At 55.3% G+C, this 20,294-nt stretch overlaps 1 protein-coding gene across 2 annotated transcripts in view; it reads right to left on the bottom strand.

Annotated features, from left to right (window-relative positions):
- The window catches only part of TMPRSS6 (transmembrane serine protease 6), a 32,154-nt gene extending 22,660 nt beyond the window's left edge, over positions 1-9,494 (bottom strand). For both annotated transcript variants that reach the window (XM_061204524.1, XM_061204525.1), the window contains exons 1-5: positions 9,299-9,494; positions 4,547-4,680; positions 3,251-3,318; positions 2,504-2,688; positions 2,194-2,235 (exon numbers count right to left, since the gene is read on the bottom strand). In XM_061204524.1, coding sequence (XP_061060507.1) covers positions 2,194-2,235; positions 2,504-2,688; positions 3,251-3,318; positions 4,547-4,680; positions 9,299-9,494 — 625 coding nt within the window. The remainder of the gene's footprint in view (positions 1-2,193; positions 2,236-2,503; positions 2,689-3,250; positions 3,319-4,546; positions 4,681-9,298) is intronic.
- Between the last annotated feature and the right edge of the window lie 10,800 nt (positions 9,495-20,294).

Raw genomic sequence — 20,294 nt, 5'->3', positions numbered from 1 at the left:
CCGGAGTAAGCCCCGGATGTGGGAGGCAGCCTGGTATGCGGGGAGTCCAGACTCTGCATGGTCGTCCCGGCACCACCTCTTATCAGCTGTGTGACTCTGGGACAGTCACTCAGCCACCCTGAGTTCTGTCAAATGGACACAGTACTAACCCCTGTCCCACCTCCTTCTCTGTGTGGTTCTGAGGACCAGGAAGGGAATGGAGGTGAATGAACAGGCTTTGCTCTGATACTGCAGCCTCTTGCTCAACTCCCTCTTCCCTGGCCATCCTGACTCCAGCTGGGGAGCTGACCTCCCCAGGGAGAGACCTCTGACATCTGCAAGGGGAAGAGTCAGGACCCCTGGGGAAAGGTGCCTGGCTGTTCCTAGGCGTTTATATTCTTTAAATCTTGCTCCAAGCTGATGCTTTGCTTTTGTCATTTTAATAATTACTTTTTTTGTGAAGCAAATTAAGTGGAGAGGGATGTGCTGGTCTCTGTTGGTAATCAGAAACATCTTTGGGGAGCCTGGGAGAAAGTAAATGGACCTGCCTTCTGTGTTCTCCTCACCTGGCCTTTGCTCACGCTCCTCCCTCTGCCCAGAGTGCCCCCTCCCCGCTGGACCTGACAGACTCCTACCTATCCCCCAATCCTGAGTCTGTTGCCCCCTCCTCCATGAAGGCTTCCAGGACCCCCCGGTCAGGAGCAACTCCTTCCTCCCTCGAGAGGCACATTCCTTCCTCTGCTTTGGGTCACAGCCCCCAGGGTCCACTTCTGTCCCCAGGGCAGAACGATTCCCTTTCTGCACTGCCTCCGGGACCTCTATTCTAGCCCTGGCACTTGGTGATGTGAGATTCTGTTTATGTGTCTGTCTCCCTCATGGGGCTCAGAGCTCCTCCGAGGGCAGGGATGAGGACACGGTCAGCTGGTGTCTTCAGAGCAGGCGTGGGGCCTGGCATGGACAAACTGCCCCAAAAGCCCGTTTAGAGGACTTGAATTGTCATCCTCGCCCCATTAGACATTGCGCTCCAGGAGGGCAGGGGCTCTGGACATGCACTGAACTAAATAAGGATCATTATAAAGGAACTGCCAGAAACTTGGGGACACGTGGACACCCAGCACAGGCAAGGGCAATGGAAAGGCCCATTCCAGACCAAGGGTCAGGGCAACATGTGCACCAATGCAGTGTTAGATGATAGATAAGCACAAGATCTGTTTCTTGTGCTCTCCTTTGGACACAATGAGGGAACATCCTACTGGTCCGTTCATCAGTGAGTTAAATAAATCTTTGACATGTGCTCATATCTTTGTATGAGAATCATGATTTTTCAGTATTTGAAAATTGTCCTTTGACTCCATCACCTCCATTCACCAAGGAAATAAGCATGTGAGCAGCCACATGGGAGGAGAGGAAGGTCAGAAAAGGTATAACCAGGATTTCAACTCTGCCTCCCTAGGTAGTCTAGGAAGAATCTGGGAATTTTGGAGCTCAAGCTCAGAGCCGCAGGGTACAGTAGCCTAGGTGATACACTGCACAAGTGCAGCAGTCTCCAGTCACACAGACCATCATGTGGGCAGTGCTCCCTGGCGTTGTGCAGCATGGTGGCCCTGCTGGTGCTTTGCTTCCCAGGGTTCAGTGGGAAGACTGGAGCCCCTTGGAGAAAAGCAAGGTGACTCTAGCAATAGGGCATGGGGGTGGGGTGGGAGGAGAGGGCAGATTAGCCTGGCTGGCTGAGAAAGGGAAGGAAAAGGTGGAGGGAGTATCCTTGAATGTGACAGAAATATCTCCCAAAGACCAAGTTTTAAAGCCAAAGTGATTGATATACCTCGAATTGGCAAGATTATTTTCTACCATCAGTGGAAATGGTAGATTGTGGGCAAATGGAATTCCATGATAGAAAAGTAGGGTCACATTGATGTGCAAATAAATCTGCTACTCGCTCACACCCCCCACACGCAACACACACACACTTTTGTACAAGAGACACACACACACACACACACACGTGTTCACATGTGCACAATACCTCCTCCCCTCTCCCCACAAGCCCCCAGTCTTGCTCAGGACCCATCACTGAGGTCACCGTGGTGCCCCCTGGGTAACCCCAGACCATGCCCCCTGCACCCATAGAAGCCATGTGGACCCCTGACACTCAACCAAACCAAGGAAAACACCAACTCAAAAGGAAAGTGGGGAGGAAAAACCAAAGTCGCGTACCCAGCGTGGAATTCAGTGCAACTATGTCTTTCACACTGGCTTCTGTTAAAAGGAAACGAACAAACAAATAGACAGAGATCAAAAATAAATAAGTAAAATGAAATACAAAATGAAAATAAAAATAGAAGAGACTATCAGAGCCAGCCTGTCTGACATTGACCCTGACTGCCCACCCTCCCCCCTGCCCCGCCCCTCAGTCCTGGCTCCTGGCCACTCGGTGGGGGGCCCATCCCCGAGAGCATCCCAGCCCTGGCGGCAGCCTTCCCAGGCCTTGCCAGATCGTCCCACATTCCCCGTCCCCAGTACTGACCCAGGATCACCAGGCCCTCGGGGTCCACCTCATAGTCGGCCCTGTAGGGAGCAGGGGCCGAGCTGTTGGCCGTGGACAGCAGCTCCTCCACCAGCAGGGCCCGCACCACCTCGGGGCTCAGCATCGGCCGGCGGTGCTCGGGGATTTGGAGGATGAACCAGAAGAAGCAGGTGAGCGGCCCCTCCCTGATGCGGCAGCAGTGAGAGGGGCTGGGGGCGGAGCCTGTAGTTTGGGCCCCGCCCAGCCCCCTGCTCCTGACGGGAGCTGGGGGAGGACACCAACTACGGCTCATGCGCATTGAACGCTTCCTACTTGCCAGGCTCTGCTCTCCACTATCACGTGGAAGCCTCCTAACAACCTCTGAGGGAGGGGCTCTCAACAGCCCCATTTCACAGATGAGAAAACTGAGGCACGAGAGGTTAGGTTGTGTGCCACAGACCCTGTCATAAGTGAATGGGACAGCTGCCTACCACTCCTCCATGTCCTCACCTGATACCCGTCAGGCCGTTGCTAAGGGCGCCACGGCCACTGTCTAGGGTAATCCCTACCACACCATTGTGCCTATTCTCCAGATGAGAAAGCCAAGCTGGGTGAAGGGAGGTCACACGCAGGAAGCCAAGTTGCCTCTCCGTGCCTCAGTTTCCCCATTTTAAAACATGAAGCCATTGCCTCAGAAGCCTACAGTGTCTTTCATTCTTTGAGTCTAAGGTTCTAGCAGGGGCCGGTCGTGGGGCCCGGGCGACTCACCCAAAGGAGTAGACGGAGCTGGAGTTGTAGTAAGTACCCAGGCAGGTGCTGGCAATGAGCTCCTTGAGCTAAAAGGAGGGGAAACAAGCAGAGCCTCCTGGTGACACTCTGTAGAAACCCCCTCCTGCCCTGGGATGCCCTTTGCCCCTCCCAGCAGCCCTGCTTGACAGAGGAGCCTACGGGGTAGAGAAGCTTGCCCGTGGTCACACGGTGGGCAGTGGCCACGCCGGGAAACAAACCTCATTCCATCTTTTTACCCCTCCCCCTACACCCGGGCGCTGCCCCTGACACCTCCACGTCTACCAGCTCTGACCTCAGTCAGACCACCAGTGGCCTCTCCCCCTCATCAAAAGTCACTCCTCGACTCTGAGAAGCCCCACTGGGCTCCCGAGTCCCCTCCTCAGCCCCAGCCACCAGCCACGGGAGCTCAGCTGGTTGGTCTTTGCACGTGTTCAGTGGCAGTGCCGCTGGCAGGGTGGAATGGCAGGACCGTGGGTCCTTAAAGCACTCTGAACGACACAGAGGTAATGTCCACACTCTCTCCTCTCTCATTTCAACCCCACGACAACCCTGCAGACAGGCACTGTTGTTATCACTCCACTTTACGCGAAAGGAAAGAGAGCCTTGGGTGGGTCTCCCAGAAGCGGGTCCTGAGGCAGGTGGTTTATTTGGAGGTGATTCCAAGGAACACCAGTGGGGAAGACAGATGGGCAGGGAGGCAGCCGTTCACGGCTGTGAAGGCGCCGGCCAGAGCCGTGGGCAACTGAGGTGCCATCCAACAGGGACCTCTGAGAGACTGCGGGGGCATCTTCAGAACTGCTCCCGCCAAGGGCCAAGGGAGCCGGGGTATTTATCCACCTTCTCCATCTCTCACGTCTGAGGGTTGCTGCTGGGAATAACTCCTCAGCACTTCCGGCCCGCCCTTCAGGGTGCTGTCCTGCGGCCTAAGAGTGGCAGGTGCTGGCCGTGGGAGACCACCCCAGTGAAGTAAGCCATTGCCCGGCAAGAGAGGGTGTGTGGGTGGGTCCTGGCAGCATCCCTGCACTGCCCTAATTTCCTAAGGTCATGCTTCTACTAAGTGGCACAATCAGGATTTAGTCCAAGTGCATTTGACCCCAGAGCCCACTAACTTTCCCACCGCCCTACACCACCTCCATTCCATCGTGCCTGGAACAGGGCTCTGATCCCAGTGAATGTTCTGGATGGACTAACCCACTGGCTTGATGTGATCAGGCCCCTCCCCTCTCCCTTCTTGTCCCCACCATCCTTCCCTCCCATCCCTGCAATCCTTCCTACCATCATCTGAGCCTTGGTGGTTTCACTGCGGAAGGCACTGGACTCCCGGCGGGCAAGGTCCTGGGAGAAGTGGCGATTGAGCACGCGGAGGCTGCCTGAGTACACCTGGCTGACCGTCGCCTCCGCCTTGTACCCTACCCAGGAAGAAACCAGCAAAGTTAACCAAGGGAGCAGATGGGGACGGCTCCTGTGTCCCCCACACCTTCTTCTGCCACCCTGAACCCCCAGCTCAGCCTCCAGCATCTTGGGCCTCCAAGGGACCACCACCATCATCATCATCTTTGTCATTGTCATTCAGAGTTTGTGTAGTGACAAACTGGCCCCACAACGCCAGGGAGGCCCACTGATGAATGGTGTCCCAGAGGCTCCCAGGCAGAAGCTGACCCAGTGATCAGTCCAGGACATAGATGCCAAGGAACCCACATGGGCCCAGAAGGTCAAGTTCTTGGTTTAGCACCTCTGTGTTGTCCAGCGGGTTGTCCAGGTTGCACCTACTATGTGAGGTACACTAATAAACCAAGACAGACGGGTCTCCCTGTGTGGAGCTGACAGTACTGGGTAAGGCAGATGTTCCCCCAGTAACCATACAACCTGTGGGATTCATCTGCCAGCAGCGTCTTGAAGAAGCATAAAGTGCTATTGAGGGGGGGACATGACAAAGAAAACCTGGGCCAGGGTGACCCTCCATCTGAGATGGGAGGAGTGGAGAGTAAACTGGGAAGAGGGGAAAGAGGGAAGTACCTTCAGGGCAGCAGGAATAGCATGTGCAAAGGCCCTGCGACAGAGGGATCATGGTAAGGACCAGGGCCAGAAGCTTGTTTGGCTGGAGCAATCAGATAGGGGGGAGGGGTAATAAGAGACTGAGACATCAGCAGGGCAAGATTTTGGTCTTTCCCTAATGAGCAAGGGAAACCATGAAAGGTTTAAAATCAGGGATGATGTCATCAGATTTCCGTTTTGCAAAGATTGTTTTGGCTGATGTGAAGACAATAGATTCACAGCCCAGGGTTTATACCCCTATTCAGTCATTTATTCATTCATTCAATAAATATTTATTGAGAACCTGCTATGTTGAGGGACTGGCCTAGAGCACTTGGGAATATACCAGTACAACAATGAACAAAATAATAAAGAAAAAACAAGCCTGTCCTTCAGAGATTGTAGTCTAACAAGAAAGACAGACAATAAACAACAAACATAGGACATGACACGTTAGAAGTGTAAGTGGCGTGGAAATCAAGGGCTGGTGTGGGCTGCAACTTGGAGGCCAGAGAAGAGGGAGATGGTATCAGCCATGTGGATATTAATCTATGGGACGAGCATTTCAGGCAGCAGACCGGCAAGTGCAAAGGCCCTGAGGCAGGAGCTTGTCTGGATGTTTGAGGAACAGCAAGGAGTGAGCTAGGGGAGAGCAGGAGGAGATGACATGGGGGAGGGGGAGGTCATGTAGGGCCTTGCAACCCTGGAAGGACTTTGATTTTTGCTCTGAGTGAGACGGGAGCCCTGGGAGGCTCTAAGCAGAGAAGTTAGATGATTTGGTTTGCTTTGTAAAAATATCCCTCTGCCTTTGTGTTGAGAACAGGCTCTAAGGAGGCAAGGGCAGAAGCAGAGAGACCTACAGGAGGCTTCTGCAGTCGTCCGAGTGAGAGTGGTCCAGGGGAGACTGGACCAGACTACGCAGTGAAGAGGGAGAGAAGTGATTGGAGTCAGGATATATTTTGGGGTTAGAGAGAACCAGGTTTGCTGGTGGCAAATTGGGGCTCGGGAGTAAAAGAAAGAGAGCAGTTAGGGGAGCAACGGGAAGGATGGAATGGCCACCACCTGGGATGTTCTCTCCATTTTTTTTTCAATTTTAAAGGATTTTCTTAGGTCACTATTGATGATACCCTAAGGTTATATACCATTTTCTCAACATCTCGAACTTCCAAAAATCTTATATATAAACACACATTGCCTCTGAAACATGGAAAATCAATAGTTCAATATCATTTTATATTAACAACTGGTAAACAGCAATTAAAACTGAAAGCCCCTTTAAAATATACTCAAAAGGTAGACTGACAATTCACAAGAGAGTTAACTGTCAGTGGGGTCTGAGATGCACTTAGACATCCTGGAGGAGGGGCAGGCCCCGGTGATACAGTGGCGCTCAAGGGAGAGGCTCAGACTGGAAATGAAAATTTGGGAATCTTCAGGGGATAAGGGAATGTCGGTGGGGGGGGAGCAGGGAGGAGGAGGGTCCCTCCACCAGGAAAGGACATGGAGGAGAAGCCACCATGAGCTGAGGGAAAAGAAAGTGTGGGCGCCCTGGAAGCCAAGTAAGGATAACGTGTCAAGGAGGAGGCAGGGAGGCACCCGGTCAAGTGCTGCCGATGGGACAAACGCAACAAGGACTGACCGCCGGATTCTGCAACGTGAGGACTGGTGACCCTGACAAGCACTGTTGGAGTTTCGGGGGTGAGGGGCAGGGAGTCAGATCGGAAAGGGTGCCCGAAAGAGGTGTGGAACGGGAGGCCGAAGCGTTTTCAAACAACAGGGATTTGCTGCAGAGGGGAGCAGAGAAATGGCTGTGTATGTGTGTGTGTGTGTGTGTGTGCAGGCACGAGAGGGGTTCGGTACAGGAGCAATGAGAAGCGCTGTACAGTGACGGATGATGCCACCGGAGGAGAGAGGGGACGTGGCTGGAGCCCGGCCACCACGAGGACAAAGGGAGTGGGATCTGGGCCGGGAGGACAGCTGACTTTAGATGGGGCAGGGCTGGTTCACACGTGGGGATGGGCGGAGCGCAGAGCACGTGGGTACAGCTGGAAGGGCATCTATGGGGCTTCTCTTCGGAGTGGTTCCGTTTTCTTATTGAAACAGGGGGCAAAGTGGGTGGGGGGTGAGGGAGGTTTGAGAAGAAAGCATAAAACTGTGGCCCAGGAGAGCAGGAGAAGGAGAAGACCAGGGAAATACAGCTGGGCGGCATGAAGGGCCCCACTACAGGGCTCCAAGTGGACCAGCCCAGGGCCCACCGGCCTTGGGAAGCCGGCCCCCACCCTCTCCTCTCCTGGGCCACTTTCTGGGTCAGGCTGCCACTTAACCAGTCATTCGCTCCTTCAGGCTTATCCTGTTCCAGTGTAACAGGCCTCTTGTCCAGCTCCCCTTCCAGACCAGACACGGCGTGTCTCTGATCCATCTCCTCGCCCAGTGCCCGGTACCCGGAGCCCAGCCTGGCCCAGCGCGGGAGGAATCGTTCAAATATCTCCTAAAGTGCCTCCTCTGTCCTCATCCCTTTGGGGAAGGGGTTGGCTTCCCCCAGTGGAGGCTTTGGGGCACTCACCCCCTGGGTCCTCAGCCCCACGGAGCGCCCACCCCCAGGGAGGTGATTCACTCTACGAGTGTAATCAGGAGAAATCAGACTCTGAGAAGAAAGACAATTGGCAGGTGAGTTCCTGGGCCTCCAGCCTGACTCTCTATGGTTTCCCCTGAAGACTAATTATCCCGCAGCCTAAGGAGGCCTCGGCAGCCCCGTGTTATCTGGGGCACTGGCTTCCTGCCGGTGGTGAAATGCACACAGCTTCCACTCCCGGCCTGCGTTGCTCGGCTCTGAAAAGAATCACAATCCATCCGGCATCACGGCAGGTGGGTCCTCATCAGACCCAGGCTTCCTAACAGCTTCGACCCGGGGGTTCCAGAATACCCCCCCACCTCGACCCCCTTTAGAGCTGGGCCGAGGCTGATCTCCCCAGTGGCTGCTCCAAAATGGGTCCCCATTCCTTTCAGTGGACCTGAAATTCCACCAGGAGATGCAGTCAGTAAGAAAATGATCTAACTTTTGCAGAGTGCTTAATGGGAGGTCTCTGATCACTTGGGCAAAGTGGGCTGTCCCTGCTAGGGTTCCACTGGGGCCCCATCAGCTTTCTCTGTCCTAGCACATGCCAAGCTTTATGGTGAGAGCAGAACTATCTCTACAACCTGACACAGAGCTGGCATATAGGAGGTCCTCAGTACTGAATGAATGAATAGAAGGATGGACAAATGGACCCAGAACATGGGCCAGTTGCTCCTGGGGTTCCAGGGGACTGGTTGAGGGCTGTGATACCAGAGAGGGAGGGCCAAAATTCAGGACATGGGAGACGCCTGAGCTACCTGCTCTGGACATTCTTGCCCTCCCCGCCCCATGCCCACATTCCCTCTGGGTTGAATTCCACATGTGCCCATGCTGGGGTATAAAGCCATCTGCGTGCATGGACACCCCCCTGGACACCTGAGTTCTGTGCCCCCCTCCCCTTCATTCCCACTCATGCTGGGCCCTGGAGACCCAGAGGTGATAGAGCTATGGTCCCCACCCTAGAAGAGCTCCCAGGTCGGGCTCAAGTGAACAGAAGCACTAATTGGTGCCAAGCACCACCGGCACCACTGGGCCTCCTCCAGCTGAGCCAGGTGGCTCCAAGCCCCAGGGGCAACCCAGGAGGGCTGCAGGCAAGGGGAGGCAATGTTTACACTCTTTCAGCTTGTCACTTTACAAGAACTGGGTACTGGGAGAGCACTCCTTCCGCAGCTGCTGGGAACTGGGGGCACTAGGCCCCAGCAAGGAACTTGCACTCCCATCTCACGGGACAGGAAGGGAGACTCAGAGAGAAGTGCATGTCCAAGGTCGCACAGTGGTTTCTAGGCATTGCTGAGCCTGGAATCCTGATCTGTCCTGCTGTGCCCCCTCAACCACCCCAAGTCCTCCCCAGGTACCTCTCCCAAGGGCCCCGCAGTTACCTAGGAAATACCAGAGCAGGACCCCCACTGAAGCCAACACGACCAGGGCCAGCCACAGGGGAGCCAGGCGGAGGTAGTCGCGGACTTTTCTCTTGGAGTCCTCGGGGGCCTTGAACATCCCCTCCGGCTCTGCCTCTTCGCCATCACCTCCATCGCCCTGCCCGCCAGCCGCTTGGGGGGCCTCGGCCATGGGCATCCTGGCAAGGAAACAGACCAGGGTTGGAAACAGCCTGGCATTTGCAAGGGAGCCTTTACTGAACGCCGACCTTGCACAGAAGTAAGACGGCACCCCTGCCTTTTGGAGGAGGAGGAGGAGGAGAATAACGCCAGGTAGCAGTAATTGAAAGTGGGCACTGAGCCAGCTCACAGAGGAGTGAAGCACGTCTCAGAGCAACTCGCCCAGATGACCAGCTGGACCAGGTCTGGCTCCAGAATCCCCACCTTTGCATCTGCGGTCAGAGGAGAGATGGAGGTTTCACTGCCTGAACCCCACCCACCAAGGTATCCACAGATGGAACTAGGGTGCATACATGGAGCACACGTTTCTGTAAACCAGCTCCTCTTGCCCTCAGCTTCCCTCCCATTCGGGGGATGTTTTTTCCTTCCTCCTGTTTCTCAATAGCAAAGCTTCCACAACATCGATTCAATCCATGCACTTCGCCCTCCCCCAGAAGCCCTGAGCCGGCTCTGTGCTGAGCCAGGGACTGCCTTCCAAGGGGCGCCGCCCCTCTTGTCTCCCCACTGCCCCAAAGTCTCTTAGGGGCATAGGAAGGAGAAGGAGACAAAAACTAATATTCATTTAGTGTCCGTGCAAGACATTTTACGGATATCACCCCATTTAATCCTCTGGTCACCAGGATGTGGGGACCATTGTCCCCGTGCTCTTCCTCAGCCCACTCTGTGTAGACACTTTACATGTATTATCTTGCTTAACCTCCAAAAGTCTTTCAAGGTTCTGCACCCATTGAACAGATGAAGAAACTAAGACCCAGAATGTTTTAGCAGCAACTCAGTCCAGGGGTTTCCTAGCCTCATTTTCCCAGTGTGATTTGAATGTCTGGCATTGACAACCAGCCCCATTCTGCAGATGGAAAAACTGAAGCCCAGAGAGGCTAAGCCACTCGCCAAAGATCACACAGCAGGTAAGTGGGGGTCGAGCCCAGGTGTCTGACTCCCTGCTCTTTCCACTACTCTGGGCTACTTCCTGTAAATGAGCTGTTAATTAACAAATCATGATGAAATAATACCTGAGTGCCACCCTGGTCAGTGCCCCAGACCTGCGGCTGTGTCTCTAGACCCTCAGGCAAACTTCTGAGTGCTATTTGGCTTCTCTGGCAGGTTTTCCCACAGTCCAGAGAAGGTCCTTCACTCGCCCACCCACCAGCAGAGCAAGTGGGAAATTAGCCTCCTCTTACCACATCCCAAAAGGCCACTGCGGCTTTAAAATACATCCCCAGGTGTGCGTGGGTGGGTGGGCGGGGTGTCCTTTGCTTTGAGTCTTGGATTTTCACACAGAGGGTTTCTGAAAACGGGGACCTTTTGTGGTGTTCAAAGGTTCTCAGTCAAGGATCTCTGGCTCCAGCCACAGGGATCTCCTGAGTGGCCCCCATGGATGCAAGGAAGGGAGGCGACTGCTGGTGATTCTCACCTGGGTATAGGACTCCCCTCCACCCCAACCAGAGGACATCTGGACATCTGTATCAGGCCCTGCTGGCTTTCACGGGGCCAGGGCCACGGATGGGAAAGATCCTGCGATGGGTGGGGCAGCCCCGCCATCCCTGCCCACTGTCCGGAGTGTCCAGGGCACCCCTGGTGAAACTGGCTGTCCCCCGTGAGCTGAGTGGGTGGCTAGAGCCGGGAGAGCCCAGTGACGGGCCGGCTTCTGCCTTCTCTCAGCCCCAGGTCCACTCCCTCTGCCAGAGAGGCACATCCCTATTTTATTCCGAGTCTGGATCACCAAGGAGATACTGGGGACTCGGGGAGCACAGAGGTGATCACAGCTGACATTTATTTGAATTGTTTCCCGTGCTTTATACGCACTGTCTCATGTAAGCCTTCCACAGACCTGGGGGCGGGGATAGGTTCTCTTATTATCCCCATTTTACAGATGAGAAAGTTGAGGCACAGAGAGATTGAGCAACTTGGCCGAGATCCCACAGTTGGTTAGCGGCAGAGCCAGGCTGCAAACGCAAGCGGTTTGTCTCCAGAATAACGCCTTGACCACTATGCTCTACTGCCTCACAGGGTACGAGGGGAAACTGAGGCTCAGAGAAGGTCATAGGTCCATTAGAGGAGGCATCTAGGGGAGCAGTCCCAGGTAGGATGCTCAGTACGCCTCACCCTTCCTCTCCCCATCCCCCAAGCCAGGCTTTCACTCCATGGATTTTGCCTCCCTCATAAATGGCTCTCACATCCATCTGGGAGAACTTTGAGTATCACAGAAGGTCCCATTTTCAGAAAACCTAAGATTAGACACAGCCCAAATTGGTGGGGGGGCCATACACCTGGGGTTCCCATTGCCTCCCACCTGGACTCCTGGGGCAGCCTCCCAACTGCTTTCCTGCCTCCCAGTTCCTCCTCCACGCTGTCACCAGAGAGCTCTCCCTGCCCACCTCCAGCCATTCACCTGCTCAGAATCCCCTCAAGGTTCCCAGCCACCTCCAAACCCCTTGCCGTGGCACCCAAGACCCTCCATGGCCAGGCTGCTGCCCTCGCCCCTGGAGCCCTACCTTCCGTCACGCACATCACCCTGCAGGTCCACAAGATGCACCTTTGTACAGACACACCCTCTGCCTAAAGGACGGTGGGACCCTTAAAGGCCAGCTCCAAGGCCACCTGCCTAGCGATGGGGCTCTGGGCCCTGGAGAGTAAGCCACCTCCTCCCCTAGGCAGCCCTTGGTCAGATCAACAATCTGACTGGCTTTTGGCTTCATTTCTCTCCTGCACAAAAAAGGCGGGCCTGTGTCTTATTCACCTCTGGATCCCCATAGAACCCAGCACAGGGCCTGCCACGTGAACGAATCCTCCGGGAAAGGGTGGATGAGTAGAAAGTCACCTTTAAAAACCGAATTAAAATTGAAAAACATACAATTAGAAAAAAAAAAAAAAGAAGAATGGGTGAGTAGAGCCCCCAGGGCTCCAGACTCCCAGTGCAGTGTTCTCTCCTACATCTTGCTGCCTTCAGGAGCAAGGGCATGGAAGACGGTGCTGGTCTCTGGGGTCCTAGATTCAGTCACCAGGCCCCTCCATTTTTATTGAGCACCTGCTTGGTGCCAGGCTCTGTGCTGGGCACGGGGGTCACACTGGTGAATATAAGAGACCTCATTCCCATCCTCTTGGGGCTGATAGCCCAGCAGGAGGTGGAGAGTTGTGACAACTGACAGTTGTGAAGATGACCCCAAGCTCCTGTCTTTTATTCTTATTATATAATGGTCCCCCCATTGTTTTGAGGGTCTAGTCACCAGAAAAGTCTGTGCCTCTACCTTCCAACTACCCCCAGAACCCAACCTCTTCTTGACACCTCAGTGGCTCCCACCATCATCCAGGTCAATATCATCTGTCGCCTTGACTCCTACACTAGCCAGTGGTCCGGCCACCCTCACTAGCCAGTTCCCACATGACCGCCAGAGGGGTCTTCACCACGTGCCCTGCTCACAAGCCCCGCCTAGAACAGAGCCCAAAGCCCTCGTCACAGCCCACCAGGGACTCCGTGATATGGCCCTTGTGCGCCTTTCTGTCCTCTCCCTCTTTCTACTGTAGCCACACCCAGCTCCTGACCTTCAACAGGTCGCCTCAGGGCCTTGGCACTTGCTGTTCCCTCTGCCAGAAATGCTTTTCCTTCAGTCTTGCCTCATGACCTGCTCCTTTACCTCCTTCAAGTCTTTGCTCAAATGTTACCTCTTCAGTGAGACCTGCGCTGACCACTCCCCTCTCTCTGCTACATTTTTCTTTATCGCTCTTTTCAAGACTAAAATGGCAGGATATGCTTCCGTGTCCTTGGTGTGTGTCCTCCCTGGCTGGAAGCTGCACCAGAGCAGGGGCTTTATTCTGTTCACCTGTGTGCCCTGCACTGAGAGCAGAGTGGTTCCTTCCTGCTGGGCCAGGGCGCTGGGTGCACGTGTGGCCTGGCCAACTTTTTCTGCCTCCTTCTCCCCTCTCCCGCTCTTCTCTTGCTGCACCCCAGCAACACTGGACTTCTCAGTGACTGATTCTAAAAATGAAGATGGTAGAAACCTTTAACAGATCTAGGGTTCTTAGCCTGTGCTGGGTGAAGAGCATCACACAATTGTTTCTTGAACCCTGAAAGTTCTTGCTTACCACCTGCTTTCTTCCTTCTGCCTGGGCTGCCCACCTCCTGACCCGGCCCGCCCACCTCCTGACCTGGCCCCTTCACACCTCAGCTCAGCTCTCACCTCCTCCTGGCAGTCCTCCCAGAGTGCCTCTGGAGGGGTGGCTGCTCCTCTGAAGCATCCTGGGCCACCCCCATCAATGCACAGCTCATCTTGGGGGTATTCTTTCTGTCCCCCGTGTCCCCCTGAAGGTGAGCGCCTGGAGGGAGGGACTGGGTATACCCCCAATTTCCACAGGGGCCTGAGGCTTCTCGCCTGATCCAAGAACCTGGACCCCAGCCTGGCACCTGCTCCTCACCCCCTCCTGCCCTTCTGACCATTGGCGGGTCCTCGGTCTGTGCGCAGGAGGCTGAGCTCACTGGGGCAGAGCCGTTCCTCCTCCCGCGTGCCAGCCCGTGCTGGCTGTCGCCACAGCTGAATTCCATTTCAACCTCCAGCAGCCTTGCTGTCTCTACTTAATGGTTGGGGAAACTGAGGTACAGAGAGAGACAAGGACGTACTCGAGGTCACTCAGCCAGGGTAAGGCAGAGCAGAGTGGGGTAGAGCTGGGATTCTTATCTAGGGAGGCCATTATCCCAGGGAGGCCTGGGATTCTTGTACCAGGGAGGCCATTCGGGCCTAGAAGTCAATCCCTACCATGAGCTGCTTTGACTCTGAGTCCCCAGGCGTGGGGGGAATGGGTGAAAGTCCCTTCCATACACAAACTCATAAACTCACACACAGATGTACACAGATGGAAACACGCTGAAGTACACGCGCAGCTATCTGTGACATACAAACTGCTAGATGCACGCTTGCACACACACACACACACACACACAGCCGCGTTCAACTCTGAGCCTGCCCCCTGTATAGTGCAGTGGCGGGGGGCTCTGGGCCTGTCTCCCGCACCGGACAGCCCAGGTGGGGTACCTGTGTACGGAGGGGGCAGCTTGTCCAGCCCAGAATCAGGGTGGGGTGCTCAGACTGGCAGACCAGACCTCTCCCCTGCCCCGTCCCTGCCCCAGCTGAGCCCCAGGCGTCCCAGCCCCCGGAACCTGCAGCCCCTCCACTGCCCCGCGCCTGTCCACACACCTGGCCTCCGAGCCCAGCCCTGTGGACCCCTCGCTTTCTGCTCACTGGGTCACTCTCTGGCCCGTGAGGCCCAGCAGACCAGGCCTCGGAGCAGGGCAGTTGGCTTAAGCCCCAGGGAGCCAGGCCTGGCTCTCCGGGTAGACGCTGTCACCGGGTCATTCATAGATCCTGGTCCCCTGGCCTGGAGGTCCCCGCTTACCTTTGGGAGTGGCAGGTGGGTTCCGGGCCTGCTGCACGCAGACCTCGGAGCCTCTGTTTGTCCAGACCAAGGTCTCCCCACCCCCTACCCAGCCAGCCTGGGCTGGATCAATGGCCCACAGCCATGGCCGGGGTGTCTGGCCCTTGTCCCCTGTGGCCTGTGGCCCCAGGCTCCACGGGCCTCCTGTTGGGCTGGGGACAGCACTGTGACTGAGCACGTCAACAGGCCGGAGGCAGGAGGCAGGCAGTGCCCCGCCCCGCCTCGCCCCGCCCCGTGGGCACCCCGGAGGCTGGCGGGCAGGTGCAGGAGATCTGAGCTCTCCCCCGAGGCCCGTTGCCTGGTTACAGCCCCTGGTCCCCTAGAGCATGAGGTGGGGTGACCAAGGACTGGGGGCTGTGCGGGGGCCCGTGCAGGGTGGGCAGGGGCTCACGCGGGTCTCCTTACCTGGACAGGTGAGACCAGAGAAGCCAGTGGCTCCGAGAGAGACAAGGAGGCTGGGCCCCTGTGCTCTGGGGACGGGAGGGGAGAAAAATGGAGTTGGGGTGACGTTGGTGCTATTTTCTGTTTAACTGGAAATTAGTTGAATTTCTACCTGATTCTAGAGAGCTGTACTGTCCATTTTGGTGGCCTCTGGCCACATGCAGCTCTTGAGCCCCTGGGATGTGGCCAGTCTGAACTGAGACGTGCCACACGGGCAAGATATATACCAGGTTTCGAAGACTGAGCGCAAAGAATGTAATATAAGCTCAAGAAGCATTTTTTATGTTGATCACATGTTGAAATGATAACATGTTAGCTATATAGGGTTAATAAAATATATTACTGAAATTCATTTCACCTGCTTATTTTTACGTTTTTTAATGTGACTACAAGAACATTGGATACTTCAATAAAATTTTTTTAAAATATCACATTTGTCCAAAACAGAACACTGGGATCACAAGTGTGGTATTGAACGGAGCTGCAGCAGAGTTGGTGGGTTTAGACATGACCGTGCTCCAAAGTACGTGTTGGGAACCAGGGTTTTCTGGGTGTGTACAGACTGATGGCCACCTCCAGGCAGGGGAATGGCTGGGCTCAGGCTCAGGCAGGGGGCACACTGAGGGGCTGGGTGGGGAACACCTTAGAGATTCGGGTTGCGGGGAGCACCTTCCCTCTCTTCTACTACCCCTCAGCCCTGCCCAGGGCCTAACCCTGACCTGAGACCAAGGACCCCAGCCTTGCCCCCCCTGCATCGCCCCCAGCCCTGTACAATTTTCCCTACTGCCTCCAGTCTCCCCTCCTCTCAGGCCCTGGCCCCGCCCCCCTGCAAACGTTCCAAGGGACGGGTGCTTAGGGTGGGAGCAAGGAGCATTGGGGGGCAGGTAGAGACACCCACAAGCCTTGCCTCTGTCCACCTCCAAAGCAGCCCAGGCCCCCGGACCAGGCAGGCTGGTAGCTGGACAGTCTTTGAAAAGCAGAGGATCTTGTGCAATCACGTCCTCTGTACTTATCTGCCGCCCAGCCATCGATTGGCCACAGCCTCGGGGGGAGGGCTGGCATGGGGGGGGGGCAGCAAAGGGTTAAGGGAGGCGTTTGAAAGCAGGGGCAAGGGTGCCAACTCCCCAGTTGCTCAGAGAGCCGTGGGTGGAGACTGCCACTGAGACAGGCTGCCCTCTGTCAACGGGGCAACCATATGGCCTGGAGACTCTCGTCCCTGAGGCAGCGGGACACGGTCACAAACAGGGGATGAAGGCCTTTCTGCTCCCTGGGAATCTGCATTTCACACTAACACTGGGTCCCCTTGGTCTGCAGGGACAGAGGAACCACCTGGAGGCCTGGCCGGTGAGGCTTGGAGGCCACGGGGCACAGCAGGCTGACCCAGCAGGACAGGGAGAGACAGGCTTAAGCATGTGCGCCACACTCAGGCGACAAGGATCCAGCTGGGGGCTGGAGAACAGAGGACCTGGCCCGAATCTCAGTTCTTCCACCTGCTGTGACCTGGCAAGACACATCACCTCCCCAAGCTGCCATCTTGTCACCTGTGGAACGGGGATGATAAGGCTGGGTTGTGGAAGGCAGAAAGATGGAACTGGATGTGAATGGCAGACGCTGTGCCTGGCATGCGGGAGGCCCTTAAAAAACATTAGCTGCCTTTCTTTCAATCCAAGCTTAGGGTGGAGTCAGGGGCAGGGGCAGGCAGCTACACCCTCCCTCACCCTCCAGGTCCTGGCCGATGCTGTGAGGAGGGCTCACTATGGACCAGGCGTTGTGCCCAGCACTTCTTGCATTGTATCATTTACTTCTCACAACCACCCTTTTGTCGATACCATTTTTAGCCCCAATTTGCAGAAGCTGAGGAGGCCCTGGTGAAATTTGAACTCACGGCTCCTGGTTTATTAATCACGCAAATGTATTAAGCACTTACAAAGTGTCAGGCTGTGCTGGGTACTGGGGACAGGGACGTGAAGGAGACACGTCTGACATCTGCTCAACAGGGCTGGATGTTAGGTAAAAGTCCTCTGTTGGAAAGGAAGACAGTTGGACATTAACATCCCCATTCATAAGACATTCTGAAGATGAGTTGACACTCCAAGAGGGAGGCCAGGGGGCGGCAAGTCACAACCCTGATCTCAGCCCTGGGTGCCTCCCAGCGGGATGGGTGCCTCCCAGAGGGATGGGTGTTGCCTGCCTTCCTGGTAGTCCAGAGAAGATGCTTGTGATGTGTTGCCCTCCCCCCCAATTCATATATGGAAGCCCCAGTACCTCCGGATATGACCTTATTTACAAATAGGGTTGTCACAGATGTAATTAGTTAAGATGAGGTCACACTGGAGAAGGGTGGGTCCCTAATGCAATATGATTCATGCCCTTATGAAAAGGGGAAATTTGGAGACAGACACACACACACAGAGAATTCCACGTGAACATGAGGGCAGAGATCAGGGTGATGTTTCTTCTGGCCAAGGCAAGCCAAAGCTCGCCAGCAAACTAGCAGAAAGTAGGGAAGAGCCGTGGAATGGATTCCTCCTCACAGCCCCCAGAAAGAACCAACCCTGCGAACTGCCCTGATCTTGGACTTCTCACCTCCAGAACCGTGAGACGTTACATTGCCATTGCTTAAGCTGCTCAGTTTGGGGAATTTCCTGGTGGTCCAGTGGTTAGGATTCCGCGCTTCCATTGCAGGGGGCGTGGGTTCAATACCTGGTTGGGGAACTCAGATCCCTCATGCCACGAGGCCAGAAAAGCTGCCTGGTTTGGGTATTTTGTTACACAGCCCAGGCAAACTAACACAAGGTGCTGGGCAAATGCCACGGCAACTCTGTTTGTGCTGTGTGAACACAGCAAGTGCTCACAGCTGGCCACCAGAGAGGCTGAAGAGGCAAATATCTGCATTTTTAGCGGTATCTTGAGCTCAGTCATGGTGGAGGAGGCTGGGGAAGCTGACCTGGTCTGAACTCAGGAAAGCCCCGCAGAGAGAACTCCAACGGCCCAGATGCAGCTCGCGTCACAACGTGTCTCTGACATTATCTCCCCCTGCTCCCTCCACCCCTAGAGTGTGAGGCCCGTGAAGACAAAGCGTTCGTCTGTCTGGTTCCCTGCTGGATCCCAGCCTAGAACACTGCCTAGCACACAGGACAAACAAACATTTGTTGAGTGAACAAATAACAGTTCCTGTCTACTCCATTGATGATAAAACAGTATTTTGAGCTCTGGGCCCCCAGTTGGGCCCTTCACAGTGAAGCCTCAGGTCCAGGCTTGGGAGTGGGACTATGTGTCTCCACTCAGCAGAAGAAGAGACCAAGGTTCTGAGAGGAGAGGTTGGCCTGCCCCAGGATGCACCGCCCAGGGCGGGTGGAACTGGTCTTTTTGATGGGAAGTGTATCGGTTTCCTAGGCTGCCATAACAAATTACCATAAACTGGGTGGTCTAAAACAACAGGAATCTCTTCTCTCACAATTCAGGAGGGGAGGCCAAAATCAAATGTCTGTCCATTCTCTCTCTGAAGGAAGAAAGAATCCTCCCTTGCCTCTTCCTAGCTTCTGGCTGTTGCCAGCAATCCTTAGCGTTTCTTGGCTTGGAGAAGCATCCTTCCAAACTCTGCCTTTATCGTCATGTGGCTTCTTTCCTGTGTGTCTGTGTCTCTGGGTCCAAATTTCCTTCTTCAGATATGGACACCAGTCATAGAGGACTTAGGGCCCCCTCTAATCCAGGATGACCTCATCTTCACTGGCTTACATCTGCAAAGACCATGTGTCCAAACAAGGTCATGTTCACAGGTTCCCGGTGGACATGGGTTCTGGGGACACTATTCAATCCAGCACAGGGGTGATGGTGCTGTTCCAGGGGGGTCAGGCTGGGAGACAGCGGGAGAGCTCCCCTTCTGGTCCCACCCTGGAGAAGGTTCTCAGCCAGCTGAGCCTCCCCTGAAACCCTGTGAGGAAGCACAGGGCTCACAGCCCTGGGGCTGCGGTGAGGGGTGAGGGGCGGCCTCCGGGTGCCCCTGCCAGACGCCGTCTAGACAGTGTCTAGGAAAACGAAGCTCTTCTAGGCCCCGAGGCGGAGTAGCTGTTTCCTAGGACTGTCCTAACACGGTACCACCAACGGGGTGGCTGAAAACAACAGAAATTCATTCTCTCACGGTTCTGGAGGCTACAAGTCCAAGATCAAGGTGCTGGCAGGAACACGCTCTCTCCCAAGGCTCTAAGGGAGGACCCTTCCTGCCTCTTCCAGCTGTGGTGGCTGCTGGCCTCCTTGGTGTTGCTTTGGGTTGTGGCCACGTAACTTCAACCTCTGCCTCCTTTACTGCGTGGGCTTCTCCCTGTGTGTCTTTCTCAGTGTCTCTTCTCTTCCTGCAAGGACACCGGTCATATTGGATCAGGGCACACGCTAGTGACCTCATCTAGTCACAGCGGCAAAGATCCTTATATCCAAATAAGGTCACATCCAGAGCTACTGGGGCTTGGGATTTCCACATATCTTTTGGGGGACACAGTTCAGCCTGTTACAGGCAGGGTGAGAGGGTGGGAGCCAGCTGGCTAGTGACAATGCTGTGGGCTGCTGTTCCAAAGGTCCGAGTCACCCTGAGTCCTCACGTCACTTCCCAAGCCTATTCTCTCTCTACACCTGAGCTCCTACCCTCCTCGCCCTTCTCCTACACAGACACAGGTGCGACCTCTAGAGACTCCATGTGGCTGGGAGGAAAGGAAACCCCGTGAGCTGCACACACCTTTCCCGTTGCCTTGACCAAGCCTTCAGAGGCTGCCCAGGCAGGTCCCTCCAGGGACCCTCTGTCACCTCTGTCCACTCGATTGCTCCTTCTTTAAACAGGTGTCAAGCACCTACGCGGTGCCGGCCTATGTGGACCCCAAGGCCATGGAAACAAGCAAGGCTC

The sequence above is a fragment of the Eubalaena glacialis genome, chromosome 11 (genome assembly GCF_028564815.1).
Source record: "Eubalaena glacialis isolate mEubGla1 chromosome 11, mEubGla1.1.hap2.+ XY, whole genome shotgun sequence".
Taxonomy (NCBI): Eukaryota; Metazoa; Chordata; class Mammalia; order Artiodactyla; family Balaenidae; genus Eubalaena; species Eubalaena glacialis.
Note: the sequence above shows the minus strand (reverse complement) of the source record. Positions and strands in the feature narration are given on the sequence as shown.